Source organism: Alosa pseudoharengus, unplaced genomic scaffold, assembly GCF_046254945.1.
Source record: "Alosa pseudoharengus isolate Yale_2024_CS ecotype anadromous, Long Island Sound unplaced genomic scaffold, YU_APseudo_1.1 YU_APseudo_1.1_scf_8, whole genome shotgun sequence".
NCBI classification, from domain to species: domain Eukaryota; kingdom Metazoa; phylum Chordata; class Actinopteri; order Clupeiformes; family Clupeidae; genus Alosa; species Alosa pseudoharengus.
The window spans coordinates 13668723-13685761 of record NW_027468870.1 but is presented as its reverse complement, the minus strand read 5'-3'; the positions used below and the strand labels follow the sequence as shown (position 1 = coordinate 13685761).

The 17039-nt window shown below is 41.5% G+C and overlaps 2 protein-coding genes across 2 annotated transcripts; one reads left to right on the top strand and one right to left on the bottom strand.

The window, feature by feature from the left end:
- Positions 1 to 5563: 5563 nt before the first annotated feature.
- LOC143112846 (uncharacterized) lies at positions 5564 to 13271 on the bottom strand. The gene is made up of 10 exons (XM_076275218.1): positions 12966 to 13271; positions 10228 to 10370; positions 9801 to 10071; positions 9398 to 9542; positions 9127 to 9262; positions 7781 to 7901; positions 7491 to 7575; positions 7292 to 7397; positions 6919 to 7027; positions 5564 to 6306 (listed from the first exon to the last, which is right to left on the bottom strand). Exons 1-10 carry the CDS (start codon positions 12982 to 12984, stop codon positions 6251 to 6253), a joined length of 1191 nt encoding a protein of 396 aa, XP_076131333.1. The 5' UTR covers positions 12985 to 13271; the 3' UTR covers positions 5564 to 6250.
- Positions 13272 to 13604: 333 nt separating this feature from the next.
- On the top strand, positions 13605 to 15445 carry bod1 (biorientation of chromosomes in cell division 1). The gene is made up of 3 exons (XM_076275220.1): positions 13605 to 13922; positions 14300 to 14424; positions 14519 to 15445. Exons 1-3 carry the CDS (start codon positions 13782 to 13784, stop codon positions 14712 to 14714), a joined length of 462 nt encoding a protein of 153 aa, XP_076131335.1. The 5' UTR covers positions 13605 to 13781; the 3' UTR covers positions 14715 to 15445.
- Positions 15446 to 17039: the final 1594 nt, after the last annotated feature.

The following is a 17039-nucleotide window of genomic DNA, read 5'->3' as shown; positions in this document are numbered from 1 at the left end:
GGGTAGGGAATACACATTTGACCACACACTTTTGACCACGGTATTTTCAAACCCCTGCTGGCTGTGTAAGAGCAAAAGAAGAAGGCAGCAGATCCCTGTGAAAAGATGGACTGTGAGTGCAATGTGTCAGAGATGGCTCCCGATCTTACAGCCACTCCTCATGTCAGTCGCTAGCACGGCAGCGCGGCTATTTATAGCCTCTCAGTGCACAAGGGCCTGATGGGCAACGGCTCATTCTCTCTTTCACCCGGTACATACATACACACGCATGTGTCCACACACACACACACACACACACCAATGCCCGCAGTCACTCAGAAATAATGGGCAAGCACACGGTGCATGGTTTTACAGACAGAGAGAGAGAGATAGAATTAGAGAGAGAGAGAGAGCATCCTACTCACGCTTTATTAATCTTTAAATCTGCCATGACTTAAGAATATGTTTCCAAAACGCTTGAAATTTGGATTTTTCTGCCTTCAGAGTAAGTGAGTTTGCGTGTGTGTGCATGCATATGTGCATGCGGGTGTGCATGTGTGTGTGTGAGTGTGTACAACTTACGTTTAGGTTGGATAATGCAGCAAGGCTGACTTGGCCTCATTTCTTGGTTTTACTTGCTCATGAATTCCTAATGACAAATCATCGTACGAGTGTGTGTGTCTGTGTGTGTATGTGTGTGTGTGTGTGTGTGTGTGTGTGTGTGTGTGTGTGTGTGTGCCTCTGTGCTTCCTGTGGATGCAGGTCTATGGTCATTGAGATGATGGAGAGAGATCGAGATTAGTGTCCTCTAGTGGCCAGTGAAGGGCTTTACTAGCTAGAAGAGCATCTGTCCTCAACACCCACAAGACAGGCCCTCTCCTACAGTAACAAAATGCTAATGCTATACTGCCACTTACTGATATAACCCTACAGTATGTCAAAAAGCTTTGTGTATGAATGGGGGGTTGTGTGTGTGTGTGTGTGTGTGTGTATGTGTGTGTGTGTGTGTGTGTGTGTGTGTGTGTGTGTGTGTGTGTGTGTGTGTGTGTGAGAGAGAGAGAGATAGTGTGTGTGAGTGTGTGTGTGTGTGTGAGTGTGTGTGTGTGTGTGTGTGTGTGTGTGTGTGTGTGTGTGTGTGTGTGTGTGTGTGTGTGTGTGTGTGTGTGTGTGTGTGTGTGAGTGTACCACAAGAAAGAGAGGAAGCTTCATATTTTTGTCAGCCCCTTTTGTTCTCCTTTGGCTTTTTAAATTCACATTCTCCCACCAAACACAGCACTCAGACATCCAAGCTCACGGCATTCAAAAGGCCATCATCTCTGTCCTTCTGGACACAAACATGACATCTGTACAGTTAAATTGAATCAGGAGCCAGGCTCAGAATGGCAAAAGCGAGGGAAGAGCTTTAGGATGGTGGTTGGGGGTAGGGGAGGGACAATCCATATCGGTTTCATCTCCAGGATATCTGCATAATTGGCAGCTGACATGAACCAAATGAAATAGCATGGCTGCCAGGCAACAGCGGAGCCCTCGTTGCGTTCCAGCAACAGCTGCGCATTGTCTCGGGCATGGCAGCGACTAAAATGGTAGATGCAAACAAATACACACCACTCATTTGCAAGCAGACACACATATGTTTAGTCATTCCATTCTCTCTCTCTCTCTCTCTCTCTCTCTCTCTCTTTCACACACACACACAGACACACAGACACACACACTCCTTGTTTGAGGACATTGCTGACACTAATCTATCTTCTGTGTTTCTTTCTGCTTCAAAAAAGAAGAAATGAAAAGGGGTGTGGTAACATATCCTTCTGAAGTACAGATAAGTATTTTCTTGACCTAGTATTTACATGTATTTCCATTTACACTGTTTTTAATATATCCACATGTGTGTAGGGTGTGTGTGTGTGTGTGTGTGTGTGTGTGTGTGTGTGTGTGTGTGTGTGTGTGTGTGTGTGTGTGTGTGTGTCTTTCTGACGGCTTTAGCCTCACTGCCAATCTGAATGTGTGAGCTGTTGAATTCCTGATGAGAAGTCTCATCACAACGGGTCGTTCACAGCAAGGCTCTGCTGCACATTTAGGCGTGACCACATCACACTCCGAATCGCTGAGCCAATCCTGCGAGTGCAGCACCCCTCCGCTGGGACAACAGATGGGAAGGGATCCTCTGGAGGAATGCAATGCATAAATCAGCGTGATCAAACTCACACCCAACCAGGACTGCAGCAGAGTCCCTGCACACATCAGCACCTTAAATAGGTGATGAGATGTGTGTGTGTGTGTGTGTGTGAGAGAGAGAGAGAGAGAGAGAGAAAGTATGGTGTGTGTGTTTGTGTGTGAGAGAGAGAGAGAGAGAGAGAGAGAGGGAGAGAGGGAGAGGGAGAGAGAGAGAGAGAGAGACATCCTGCAAATAATTCCGGGACAGCCAGTCTACCTCTCTGTAAAGCGTCTCCCATCCGAGGCGCACATACACACTGCACTTCATCATCTGGGGCTGCCTATTGTTGTAGTGAGCAGCCACTAACGTAAAGACTCTCATCTATAACACCACCAAACAAATGAATGCGAATACGATCAATGCCTCCAGCTATGTGTAAAGAAAGGGAAAGAGGAGGGACATTGTTATGAGTGTCGGCGGAGGACACAGAGACCCATATGAGGCAGAGGCTACTAGAGATCATTAGAGGGCACCAATCCTCTGGGAGAAGAGGCCAAAGGACTGCCAAAGGCTTCTTATTTATCTAGATCTGCACGGTCACCATCTGCAAAGCTAAACTGGCTTTCATTGCTTGTTTTCATTTTCAGTATTTCAAAAGTACTGTAAGGTTTATGGTCACTCTGCCTTTATTGGGTTGCTGCTTCCACTATATCGAGGCTGAATGCTCACTCAGTCAGTAGGGCACAATTTACATAATTCCTGCAAATAATGTGGGATTCACAATAAATAGTCAGGCAGGACACAGAGATTTGAATGTTGTTATCCCGGTTGCTTTTGGCTTGCTCTTCAATTTGTCATTGAATTTAGTTTTGTCTGTGAACATTGCAAATAACTGAAAATCTTAATATTTTGACTTATAGTCTCATGTGTTTCCACATTTCTTCTGATGTTGCAATGCCCCAGATGCATCTTAGTTGTTCTCCCCATTATACCTTTATCCACCTGCTGTGATCACCGACACGGTCCTGAAGGACCTCATGACTATCCAGTATCTGACACGTTTTAAACAGAGGTAGACATGAGCATTGTGTTATAATGATGAAACTGAAATCTCAGTAATTATGTAATTGAACATACATCTAACATATTTGTTTATGACACTGCGATTAAACTGTTGGCCTTTTCTACAACTGAATTAACAGGAATAAAAGAGATACAAATTAATAATTTGTCATTTTTGTGTTCTCAGCTGCAAACAAAGGTTAATATGGAGAAAGCTAATGACGACAGGAAGCTCATTTCCCAATTTTGCTCATGCAAATCTAAGTGCCTATGTGTAGAGTGCCAATCTAATCCTCCAAACAGTTTGTTCTGGCTGGGCTTTGATAAGAACAAAGTGATGTTCTTGTGGTTGTCATAACGATGACAATGAAAGCACAGCTGGTTATAAGGACCTGTGTCACTTGGCCTGATTGTACAATGGAGGCGGTGAATTTGAATCCGTCTGGGCTCCTCAACCCTCAGAATCATCACAGAGTATGAAGACATTCGCTAAGCCTGTCATCTGATATTTCACAGAGCGTCTTTGTTAGAATCCCTGCGATAAGTTAATTAATGACTGTTTCTGATCTTGAAGAGCTAATGGAGATCCCAGGTGGCACCTCTTCTTGGAACACAATCAAACTGTAATTAGGCCAACATGATATTTGTCCGGGTTACTGGGGTTAGGGGATTACGTCCTAACATGACAAAGTCACAAAATGACAACTAAAAGCAAGCAAACATCAACCAGCCAAATCAGATTTACTCATAATTTTCATCCTATCCTTGAATTTATTCTAGTATTCCCAACTACATTAAATAAATATTGTGAAATATTTAATCTCTACAGTGGGGTAATTCCATGGAAAATTATGTTTTTTGTAACATCCATAACGCCAATAAAATGTGATGGTATGGTATGATGTGAATGATTTCATGAAATTTGAGCATTTACTATTTTTGGCTGAAGAATGTACATGAGGGAAAATGCACAAAAAATGAATGTTATTATTCACATCATACAAATGCCAAGGCATTTCACTGGCGTTATGGATGTGACAAAAAGTAAAATTTCCGTGGAACTGCCCAGTGCAGTATATGTGTATCTATGTCAATAAAAAAAAATCTTTAAATGCTGTTTTGAGACCCGTAGATTATATATTTTCAATTTATGTTTAATATGGATGTATTTGCAGGGCCTAACAACGATGAGGAAATGCAGAGGGAAGCTGTCAGTGCTCCGATGCTGGAGCTGGAATAAACTCTAAATGTTGCCTTAGCAACGGAGAGGCTTGTATGTTCATTCACTGATACAAATGAAATTTGCAGGCGACTGGGTTTATTTTAACAGGAGCTTCATGCAGGCACACCTTAATCACTTTTTGCTGGATACGCAGTGACATCAGAGACAGAATTTGGCAACAGCCTGAGCCTTTAGAGGAACATGAACAATAGTTTAAACAAGAGCTGAGGGTTTTCTCCCTATGCTTATCCATTTTGACCAAAAAGCTAGACAGTTTAATCTCTCTATCACAGAGACTTTTCAAATCCATTGGGTGATTCAAGCTAAACACTGTTCAAAATTAGAACAAAAAATAGTGGTCCCCTTTCATTAGATGTTTTTTTTGCACACTAAATTGTCCAGCAGTGGTCATACATTTGTCTTTTGTGAAAGTTTCACTGTGGAAGGGGGGAGATATAGATGTAATTTGTGCAGATACAGATGCCACAGTGCACATGATGTGAAAAGCTGTTATGAGTTATAGCATCATCTGCTGGCCACATGATCAAATGCGAAAACATTTCCATGAGAGGTATAGTACCTGAGTGCAGGTCTTCCCCCACTGTAGGGGGCGCTGTGCACACCTAGAGACACAAACTGTATATTCTGTATCAATGGGTCCACAACCTTACCCAGTTGATAGGGATTGGTCTAAGTATATATCATAGACCATAAATTGGTGGAAAAAGGCTGTGATCATGTGATCAACTGGTAACGCAGCAGTCATAGTAAAAATTCTGCAGGGGGCAGTGATACAGCTGCCTCCATCATACCAATCGAGAGGATTACTTGGTGTAGCCTATCACTGAGAACAAGATCACCAGCTCACAGCTTTCACCAATGAAAGTAATAAACACAACCTGAGGCACCCACAAAGCTGCGTGAGTGTGCCTGCTTCTGGACCTGACCCACAGCATCTTCTGCCCTCTGCCGTCTAGCAGGAGTTACAGAGTCTTGCATATGTTCCTTCCCCCCTTACTATTCCCTTGCTTCCCTCACAGGTAAAGCTCGCATTGGCTGGATCAGAATCATGCTGGACTTTGGCCTTGACTAGCCCACTGTGCAATCAATGTCAAATACAATAAATTCCATGGCAAGGCAAGGCAAGGCAAAGCAGGTTTATTTATATAGCATGTTCATACACAGAGGCAATCAAAGTATCCAAGGAATATCTAAAGCGAAAATGAAGGCAAAGTGAAATGGAAAAAAAGAACAAAGCAATAAGGATAGAACATCACATTTGCATGAAAATAGATGTTTTTGGATTGACAATATAACAAAGATATCTAAAATCGTCTGGCAGTTTATTCCATGTCTTTATGCATCCATTCATTATCAATTGTCCAACAAGTATTACATATAGCAATACTGGTCTCACCCACTGCCAAAAATTATATTTTTCCAATATCTTAATTAAATTCTATATCAGTACCAAATATAAGTGTCTTAACAAGGATCACGATGCAGTGCTGCATTGTTCATAGGCAGTATGTAATAATTTATGTGTAAACATAATTCCATAATTCTGAATTCCCCGAATGTGGCTTTGCATGTATTATTTTTTAACTTGCATAGACATTTTTCTTAAAAGAACACACCTCTTTCACCTACATATACTCACACAATTCTCCCATACAGTTAATTTCATATCATTTTTCCTTTCCATACTGTATAATGACATGAGATGTAATAATAATAATAATGAAGTAATAATAAAAACGTTCACATCGCTGTTCTTTTGGCAGTGCAGTTGAGGATATCAAAGCAACAATGCTTAATCCACCACATCTCTATATGCGCTGGATCCTGCGTGTCTTATTTGTGGTCTTGTTGGTCTGAGTCATTGCTGTGAGAATGAGGGGAAAAAATGTTATAAATATTCTCCACAAAGTAACATTAAATTTGTTTTACTTAATTTTTCTTCAATCAACTTCATAATAATGTCAGGGGAAATTGTAAGTGTTTTTTTCTTTGATTTAGTTGAAAATATCAACCAACTAGGTAAGAAGCTGTAGGATTAGTAAATGTGCCATCCAGAGACAATGAGCTAAGGGTGTGGTGTCATGGCCAAATGATGATAACAGACACACATTCCTTTTTACGGCCCCTCTCATACCAACAAAGTTGCAGAACAGGATTATGCTACAGTATATGTTGTGTTGCAATCCAGTTCCCCCTGTTGCTTTCTACACCAAAGCAAAACAGCAACACTTGCTTAACACATATTTTGCTGAATGTTTTGTGATATCCAAATATGACTTAATTGCTATTCCAAATCTGGAGTTGCCTGAAGTTACTGTGGTAATTAATTTGTCATCAGCAAGGTTTATTCCCTGCAGATTTGGCATTCATAACAGATACTGTAATAAAAAAAAGTCTGATAGCCCTCAATGAAATACACTCCAGGATTCAAAGAACACAGGTAAAAGTCCAAGAGCTGTGTTTTTGTAGGACTAACCGGAGAAGTCTAACTCATAAGGCTGTCCACTGACGATGAAGGTCATTCTACCCTGAGGGTTTTCCTGGTACTGGGCCTCAATGTCAGCACTGGTCACTGAACATTCAACCTGAACACATGAGAAAACACATCCCATAAACATGCCAGCATTTGTATGAGCTGAAGTATGACACATACAGATTGATTCAACTAAGAGGATATGAAGAAATGTGGCAGACACTTGGCCTGCATAGATTCTCAAATAATTTACACTCATGTGGCAAAGCCACCTTTCAGTCAGTTAACCAGTCAGTTTCTTTAACCCAGATCTTTGAACGGTCTTCTCAGGATGTCCTAGGGGTGCCCTTTGTTCTGCAATGACCCAAAGCCTTACCCTGTTTTTAAAATCATGCCAATTATTGCCACGTCCCCTAAACTGCCATTGGCCTCTGGGTGAACTGGACAGGTTCATTCTTCTCATTCCCTGGGTCAGCCCAGCTCTAAAGAAAGAGTGATTAACTCCATTGGTTTGGAAAAACACCATCCTCTATTTGCATGGTTTTTAAATATGAAATAACAGCAATATCACTCACCTCCCACGACTTTGAGAACTTTCAAACAAGGGACGTCGGCTGATTTTTCGCTTGTGTCCAGAGGACGGATTTATCTGGCACATGTCTGAAGGTAAATCACACATAGTATAATATATGCACACAATCACTCACACATATATGTACATACTGTATATGAAAAGGAATAAAAACATGATTTATGCTTCCATGAAATCAATCAATTGGTTACCGTAGGCCGTATTGTAATGATTGCAATTTTGTAACGTTTTGGCTATAATGGTGAAAAATACAGTAATGGAGAGTGTACAGACCTTTGAATCTGATCTCATATGTGTCCGATCCTACAGTGAACTGATGTGATCCCTTTTTATTTTTCTGGTACTCTGCCTCCAGCACTGAACTTTTGACTGAACTCTGTTTCCCTTTTGAGTCCTGTGAGAAACACCGGCATACATCAGTGTTTCCCATACATCAACTTATTTGTGGCGGCCCACCACAATATCAACATTGACCACCACACAATGATTTTCCAGGTTGTACTAAACTGTGCTTAAAGGAGAATTCCGGTGTGATATTGACCTAAAGTGTGTTGAAACATGATACCGAGTGTGAACGCATGTCTCATAGCCCACCTCGGCTTGTCCCCTGCACTCCAAAATCTGGCGCTAGTTAGCCGATGCTACCAACAGCTTTTCCAATGGTGGTGCTTTGGCATCGGGCTAGCCATGCAAATAAATCACTGTTTTACACCATTTACGAGGCTCAATGTATCTCCACACTTCATTGGTAGACTTCCGAGGGCCCTGACATTTAAAACGAGACATTGAGAACTTTGAAAAAGCATTGGTAGTTTACTTACAAGACGATTTATACAGACAGTATCTTCACGAAGTTTAGCGTTTGCAGCCATCTTGAATTTAGTCACGATAAGTCGAGCGACGAGTAAGAATGAACAGGTATGATAAGGGATCAGATTCCAAAAATAATTCAGTGGAAATGCATGGATTCCAACTGGAAGTGTGGAGATACATTGAGCCTCGTAAATGGTGTAAAACAGTGATTTATTTGCATGGCTAGCCCGATGCCGAAACACCACCATTGAAAAAGCTGTTGGTAGCATCGGCTAACTAGCGCCAGATTTTGGAGTGCAGGGGACAAGCCGAGGTGGGCTATGAGACATACGTTCACACTCGGTATTATGTTTCAACACACTTTAGGTCAATATCACACCGGAATTCTCCTTTAAATCTGGTTAGCATTATAACCACGCTGTGCTAATTTGTTAAAAACTGTTGTATTCAAGTTAATTCTGCAAACCAACCACCACAAATGGAATTCAATTCTGTGGAAAACACTGTACATATACCATATTTACACTAAATCACAGTGGCATTTCTGACCTGTTTGTTTCCTGCCACCCTACCCCATTAAAAAAGTGGGGAAGTAATAATTAATCTATCTCAAAAGACATGTATCTGGGAGGATATCTTTTTAGGTAGGCTGAATGGCCCCAAAATATGAAGGATGGTGCCCTTAGGCAACTGCTTAGGTTGCCAATGCCTAGAAACGCCCCTGCTAAATCAAGAGAAACATGAAATCATGAGCAAATTCCCTGCACCACACCTGTAAAAGACTAACCAGTGCTGTTGGTACAAACCTTTTCTCCATACTGGTGCCACTGTTTTTTCCCTCTGTAATACCAGAGCCATTTAGTCTGCTGAGAGCCACGCCGTCGCACTCTCATGTTGGACTTCTTCCGGACCCGCATATGTTTAAAATCTATAGAGATGACCCTGCATTGTAAAAAGCAAAAAGAATTGAGCGAAAAGAATTGAGTGAACAATAAGCAAACGGAAAATTTTTCTTAGTCTCAACCCACAGACGTTTCGCCTCTGCTGCTCTCATGTCCTCATATCTCACTGACTCACCCATAGGTAGTATTGTATATATTGATGCCTTTTGTGCAAGGTCGGGAGTACTGGGCCTCAAGGATGTGATCGTTGGCGATGTCCTTCCAGCCACGGCCACAGTCGAGCTGCCACCTGTACGGTTCATCGTCCTCCAGATCACTCTCTGCAACACACCCCAGAGTAGAACTGATGGGTCTTTTTCAAACACTTCAAAACACACTACCTCTCCCCCTCCTCTCATTCATTTTTATTTCTATAATCTAGCATGAGCACAGGATCAGAATCACTGTTCATGGGTCATCTAAATATATGTAGCCTTTAATCCTTTGTGTCTATATTGATGTCTGTTCATCTCAGACAAGTGTGTCTTTATTATGCTTTGAATATCATTCACTGAGGATATTCCAGGGAATGCTCTTACCACTGGATGGTGATCTCCTGCGAGGCCTCTTCTCATTCCCTCTGGTCATTCCTCCAGGATTCCTCCTCCCTCCACTCCCACCAGACCCACCCCTCCCACCTCGCCCTCCTGCTCCTGAATCCTCCGGATCCGAGTCGGCAATGTGTCTCAGACGACATCTGTGACCATCGCGACAGAACCCGTCCCAGGAATTCTTGCAGACGTGCTGGTCGGGACATCTGCTGCCGTTTCGGCAGCCACCACGACTATTGTAGAACTTGCAAGGTTCTGACTGAGAGAAGCATTGCACAGAAGCATTGTTAGCCTACCATTTCATTCACATACAAAATTTCTTCAGTCAACAGCTGAACAACTCTAATGATCTGCTCGATTTATTAACAATTAATACAAAATATGGAAAGTCCACAAAAGAGGGGACATAGCTGACCCTGGCCTCTGGCCTTTGGCCTCTGGAGGCTCCCTGCTCGGAATCCGAGTCGTCCCCCAACTGGTCATCTGAGTCACTGAAGGATAAGCTAGACTGGTCTGAGCTCTCAGCGTCATCCTTAAGGACACTGGTACTCAGTTCATCTGTGGAGAGCAGCCAGCCACACACACCAACATAGTACATACAACCACAAATCAGAAAAAGTTGGGACGTTGTGTAAAATGCAAATGAAAACAGAATGTGAAGTCTTGTTAACCCATATTTAGCAGCAAAAAGAACATCAAATGTTGAACATTTAAATTCATGGGAAAGTTTCATGGGAAATATATGTTCATTTTGAATTTGATGCCAGCAAATGGGACAGGGACAGGGAATGTTTACCACTGTGCTGCTTCACCTCTTTATTTAAAGGAAAATTCTGTTTTTTAGCACTTTAAGGCCCTTTTCTAGGTTGGTTTTGGATGAACTAGAGTGGTGGACACCGAAATTTTGACGATTGGTCCTGTCGACTTTTCTGACTCATTTTGAATCGCCTTTGACTGCTCAGGGTGGCTGCCAACAGGCATACTGTAGTAGGCTACTCAAACATGTCCTAAAACAACCCTTAACATTTGTTTTCAAAACTGTGCAACTCACCGAGTGGTTAGTGGAGTTCGTTGACTATTAAAAGCAAATATATCGGCGCAATGTATGATTTCCAGCCGTCTTATTTGCTAGGCCTATTGTGGAACTATTTATTCAGACACCTCACAACCGTGTATAAACTTCCGCTCAATATTTGAACCTGAAGCATAGACGGTGGCGCAGTAATATCAACGTGCAATGAGTCTTCCAACAGAAATCAATAGGATTTTACAAAATGCCAAATAAAACACGACAGAAACTGTATTTCGCTACGCTACTTGTTTTGGAACATCAACGAACACCACTAACCACTCGGTGAGTTGCACAGTTTTGAAAACGAACGTTAAGGGTTGTTTTAGGACATGTATGAGTAGACTACAGTATGCCTGTTGGCAGCCACCCTGAGCAGTCAAAGGTGATTCAAAACGAGTCAGAAAAGTCGAGACAGGACCAATCGTCAAAATTTCGGTGTCCACCACTCTAGTTCATCCAAAACAAACCAGAAAAGGGCCTTAAAGTGCTAAAAATTTAACACAATTCTGTAAATGTTTAGGAACTGAGGAGACCAGTTGTTAGAGTTTTGATGATGAAATATTGTCCCATTCCTGCCTGATAAAGGATTTCAGTTGCTCAACAGTATGGGGTATTCTTATCATGTTTTTCATTCCATGATGCACCAAATCTGACAGGTCTGGACTGCAGACAGGCCATTTTAGCACCTGGACTCATCCTCTGGAGAAACACTGTTTAAATATGTGCAGAATTCATTTTGGCATTGTTTTCCTGAAATATTCAAGGTCTTTCCTGGGGAAAACTTTGCCTGGATGGCAGTATACGTTGCTCAAAACCTGTATACATCATTCAGAATTGATTGTGCCTTGCCAGATGTGCAAGATGCCCATGCTGTAGGCACTAACGCACCTCCACATGGTCATAGACACTGGGTTTTGAACTGAGCACTAAAACAAGTTGGATAGGTTGGATACTTGGAAAGGCCCTCTCCTCTTTAGCCCAAATGAGTCCATGATTTCCAAAAAGAATTGCACATTTTGATTGGTCTAACAGGACATTTTTCCATGTTACCTCAGTCCATTTTAAACAAGCTCAGGCCCAGATAAGGTGGTGGTATTTCTGTATCATGTCTAAATACAGTTTTGGCTGTTGCATGGTAAAGTTTACACTAGCATTTCTGAATTGAGTATCAAACTATGCTCATAGATCATGGTTATCAGAGGTTTTCCTGAGCCCATACAATGATTTTACAGAAACAGGTCTGGTTTTAATGCAGTGTCATCTAAGGGTCCCAAAGACCACGGCCATCCAATATTGTTTTTCAGCTGTATCCGTTTGCAAAGATTTCTCTGAATATTTTAATGATATTATGTACTGTAGACAATCTCATATTAAAAATAATTAAAATGACATTGTTTCATCATTTGGCCACACAGGTTTACACATAGTGATAAATACCCCTTCATATTTACGCCTTACTCTGCCTTGGGATGCTCTTTTTCATACCCAATCATGTTGCCAGTTACCCTAAATTAGTTGTGAAAAATTCCTCCTTTTGTTTATCATTACACAACTTTTCCAGCATTTTGTTACCACGCCCCCTTATGAAATGTGTTACTGGTATCAAATTCGAATGAAATAGCACAGTGATAGTCCATGACACATTTCAACATTTGATATGTTGTCTGTGCCCTTTTGGCAACTAAATATAAGTTTACGAGATTAGCACAATATTCTGTTTTATTCGCATTTTACACATCATCGTCCTTTTCATCAACTTCATCAACTTTTTCTGATTTGGGGTTGTACATGTAGCCTACATGGTATTGTGGACTTCTCGCTGAAAATGTGCACAAATAGGCAACATTATTTTATTGATCCTTCAGAATTAAATCTGTCATTTGGAACGTCAAAACACACTGTTGCATTAATTCAAAAGAGAAAGCTCAGTGATTTCCATGTCTGAAGCTCAATTTTATGTTTTTCAGAAGGCACGTTTAACTTCAATCTAAAGTACAAAGTAGCCTACAAATAAACTCGTACACTAAAGAAACAACTTTTAGCCTATATCATTTTTTTTTTTAACAAACTTGCTTACTCACCGTCAGCGCTAGAAGCCATGGCACTTCACCACTTTTACAATCACAAATTAGGCCTACTTTCACTTTCGCTTGGGGTTTATCGAACTTAAAAATAACATACACGTGCTGATTATATAATGTAGGCTATTGTAGTAGGCTACAGTCACGGCTAAAGGTTGTTTCATGCCATGTGCCAATGAATGAATTCATAGTAGCCTAATACAGTAGCTTATAGTTCTTGCATTTTGCTTTCAACTTTTGCTTCAAACTTTCAATCCCTCTATATTTTCTGTATATTAAGCTAAGCCAACAGGTCAACAGAAGCAACGTAAGATAACAGATGCTCACCTCCAAATACAAGGCTAGGCTAGTTTATATGGCACCAATTAATTTCACATTTTCAAGTAAATGAAACCTATGGCAAGATTGGGCGTGGCTGGAGAGTTTTGTGTGCACACACCCGATGAAGAGGAGAACCTGCTTGTGTGAAAGGGAGTCGCAGAATAACAAATGGAATATGCATGTTCAAGTTGTAGGCCTAGAACACAAATGGAATATGAATCCGTTCAAAGACAGTATTACTTCAAACATTGTCCTATGATTTCGCCATAGTGAAAAATACCACATATCCCAGAAGCCACCTCTTTTGGAGCATGCGCATTTTAGTGCATTGTGCTGTGGCTACTCACATTGAAAACACCTAAGGTATATCTTACTGGAGGTTAAGTTCTAAACAAACATATTTAGAGATTTATTTTAATCAATATTTATTTCAAGGCATACATGGATTGAATATCTACTCAGAGCTATTCACATTACAACAAATCTTTTTACGATATGGCGGAGAGTACAAGTAGCAGTGCGGCGAATCTTCCGCCCGGAGACCCACAGCTTATAAACATGATTGTTGAGCATCTGAAAAACCGAGGCCTCTTCGATGAGTTCAGACGAGACTGTCTTGCTGATGTTGATACAAAAGTGAGTTTTTGACCGTTTCTACAATACAGACTAACTTAACGTTCAAAAATTATAATAGCTTCCTGATTAACAATAGAGGATTGCTGGACTGGATGTGTTACCTTGCATAGCCCATGCTATCAACTAGCCAAAGTTACTGCTCCTGTTTTGCACCTCTGTTCTCTACTAACCCAGATTGAACACCACAAGGTTCCATATTAACTCATAGTTGTTTTTAGTGTATATATTCAGCAAACACAGAGCAGGGAAACACTTCCTGCTAATGAATGTGCAGTATTTTGTCAATGACAAGTAGTTTAATGGAGGATCAGTAGAATGGGTTGAATTCAAAGTGACAGTGTCTTTTCAATTTGTCTGTCATTGTTGTCGCGCTTCAGCCAGCCTATCAGAATTTACGCCAGAAAGTGGACAACTTTGTGTCCAATCATCTGAGCACTCAGGATTGGAACCCCTCAATCAACAAGAACCAAGTGCGAAATGGTCTAAGACAGACTGTTGTACAGTGAGTATAGTCCACGACATGGCAAAAATGTAGCAAAATAATTGATAATCATCCTGTACGTGGTCGACCAAGCTCATTCCTGTGTTCTGAACAGATCAGGCATGCTGGAATCTGGGGTGGACCGGATTATCACACAGGTGGTGGACCCTAAACTGAACCACATCTTCCGGCCACACATAGAAGATGCTATTCATGGCTTTCTAGACATGAAAGAAGAGGGTGGCTCTAACGCTATGACATCAGAAGTGGAGCCACAGGATGTCAACAATGCAGCCCCTAAAACACCATGAGGTGTGATTCTCTAGAAACGGACTGGTTCGTGCACCTGAGCATGCTATCTGCCAGCGGTTTTTGGTTGCCGGTATAGTTTGCCTCATTGCTGAAAGTTTTGCAGAACGTCGAATGCCGGGAGAATTTGTATCCGTTAACTGGAACGAGAGAAGCAGCTTTATTTGATTCACAATTTCAGGGTATGAGGTATTCTGTCAGATTTTCATAACATACTTGAAATTCTCCTGGGGGTGTGTGTTTGTAATTATGTGTGAGAACAGAGTGGGTGAACATTACTTTTTTGCTATGCAGCAATAAACGCTATAGGTTTTTTAGCATGCCACCTGAATTAATTTGGTCTCTGAAATGGTCTGAGCAGAACTCCCACAAGACCACCTACTGTATCTACATCAAACCATTTCAGGCCAAATATCCTAGAACTCTGCTCTATGTGCCTGGGACAGTTCTCAGACACATGACTGGAGGCCTGCACTAGTGTATGGAGGATAGCGAAGATTGTGATTATGTCTTTGTCTCCAGACAAGGTGTGTATGAATTAAAACTATCAATGGTACGAACTTTTGTATTTGCTTAACAACAAAAGACAAATCTACACAAATGTGAACTGAGGAAGGACTCTGTATGTGTGTGAGTGTGTACTTCAGCTCTCGGAGAGAAGAAATCTTTTCATCATTTTTTTTGTTGTCTCTGTATGCACAGTCAAAATTACAACTTGTCTTCTACTCTTGAATTGAGTTATTTGTCTGAACTGTTGTATTGCAATGAGGATGTACATTCTTCCATGCTTGACCCTAGCGAGGCCCGATGACTTTAGGGTTCCTTTTTGACTGATTAAGCTGCACTTGAGCATCCTTTGTAAAAACATATTTTATAATGGAGAACTACTCTTCACATACATTTCAATTTGCTTAAAGCTGTATTATTTGGTGTGTACTTGTACTTGCATAGACAAGATGAAAAATGAGTACCTAATTTTGGGGGAGAAAAAATCCAAGTTGCATCACTGTGATTTCAGTTGGCTTTTGTGTCTTGGAGCTCAGCCATGGTCCTGTTGATTAATTCCAGCAATTTAAACAGTTGAGAAGACGGGATCCTCTCCAGCCTTTCCATTCTATCTGGAATCTTGACAGTGCACTGCAGATTATGCCATAAAAGCTCCTTGTGTTCCCCGCAATAAGGCTAGGGTGTGAAGTGATTGAAAGCATTTGGGCCAAGTTGCAGCATCTCTCTAGTGACTCACTCTCTCTGTGTGTGTGTTTAGCCACGTTCAGATTCAGAAGAGAGGCTCTGATGGGTAGGAATGTTGCTGACTGCGGACAAAGATTGGCTTGTGTGCCTGGGAGAGGGAGTGAGGTGAGGAGATGTTGCTCGGTGATAGCCTGCATGTCTCTCACCAGCTGGCGTCTGAGAATGTGTGGCCCAGAGAGACTTCTATGCTGACCCAGGAGCATGTTCTCTATCTCCCACCACTTAGAACACTGTGTTACAATAACAACCCAAACTACCCAAAGAGAACGTGAAATATCAGATACCTTATTAGGCCAAAATAATCAATTAATTCACTTTAGGTTTAAGATTGGATGATTATGAACCGGCCACTAGTTTTGTATCACAAGCTCAAAGGGAAAACATTCAACCCCCTTTTATGGATAATTGAAGAAGACAATGTGACTGTTCAGCCGATAAAGAAGATTAAACTAGCAATGCTTTCACATTTAAAAACACTTTCCATATAGCAGAGTTCAACGAAGTTGTCAGGACATTGGCCACCTTGTGTCCCAGCGGTGAACCTCTTGTGCCCAAATGTGGAGTGTGCAGCAAGAGTTGAGTGAGGCTGCCACCCTGCTGGGAGCAAACCGAGGAGCCAAGTAGGTGTTTGACCAAGACTGCTGGATGGGACAACTCCTTTTGGGGGTGTGTGTAGTTTGCTCTCCAGTAATGAAGGTGGTGGTGATATAAAATGACGATGTAAAATAAGGCCAGTACTCTCTAGGTATCTGTTTATAGGGTCAGTTGGCTTTAAATTTTAGATTGTGAATTGTCTCCAGATACTCTGGTGTATGTGTGCCAGATTGCACATAAGGTCTGGTGTGTGTATAGTGTGTAGGCAATACCTATTTTTAGACCTTTAATATTATTTTAATTGCCACATGGGACTATGATGGGATCACTATGATCACTGCTGTATCAGCCAGATCTGATTATGTTGCCTTGCCACCTTCATCGTCCAGAAACATGAACCCTCTCCGCTCTCCTTAGCAGCCGTGATCAGGCGCTGTCATGTGGGCATGCTGGCCTTCCTGGTGCCCCCTCAGGGGAATTCA

Bases quoted from the DNA above. Each gene is read 5' to 3' on its own strand.
- LOC143112846 (XM_076275218.1), bottom strand. The intron at 7,398-7,490 runs GTGAGTGATATT...CTCTTTCTTTAG, and splicing joins AGTTCTCAAAGTCGTGGGAG to AGCTGGGCTGACCCAGGGAA. The intron at 7,028-7,291 runs GTAAGGCTTTGG...TCATGTGTTCAG, and splicing joins GGCATGATTTTAAAAACAGG to GTTGAATGTTCAGTGACCAG.
- bod1 (XM_076275220.1), top strand. From the start codon at position 13,782: ATGGCGGAGAGTACAAGTAGCAGTGCGGCGAATCTTCCGCCCGGAGAC. The intron at 13,923-14,299 runs GTGAGTTTTTGA...GTCGCGCTTCAG, and splicing joins TTGCTGATGTTGATACAAAA to CCAGCCTATCAGAATTTACG. The intron at 14,425-14,518 runs GTGAGTATAGTC...TGTTCTGAACAG, and splicing joins CTAAGACAGACTGTTGTACA to ATCAGGCATGCTGGAATCTG.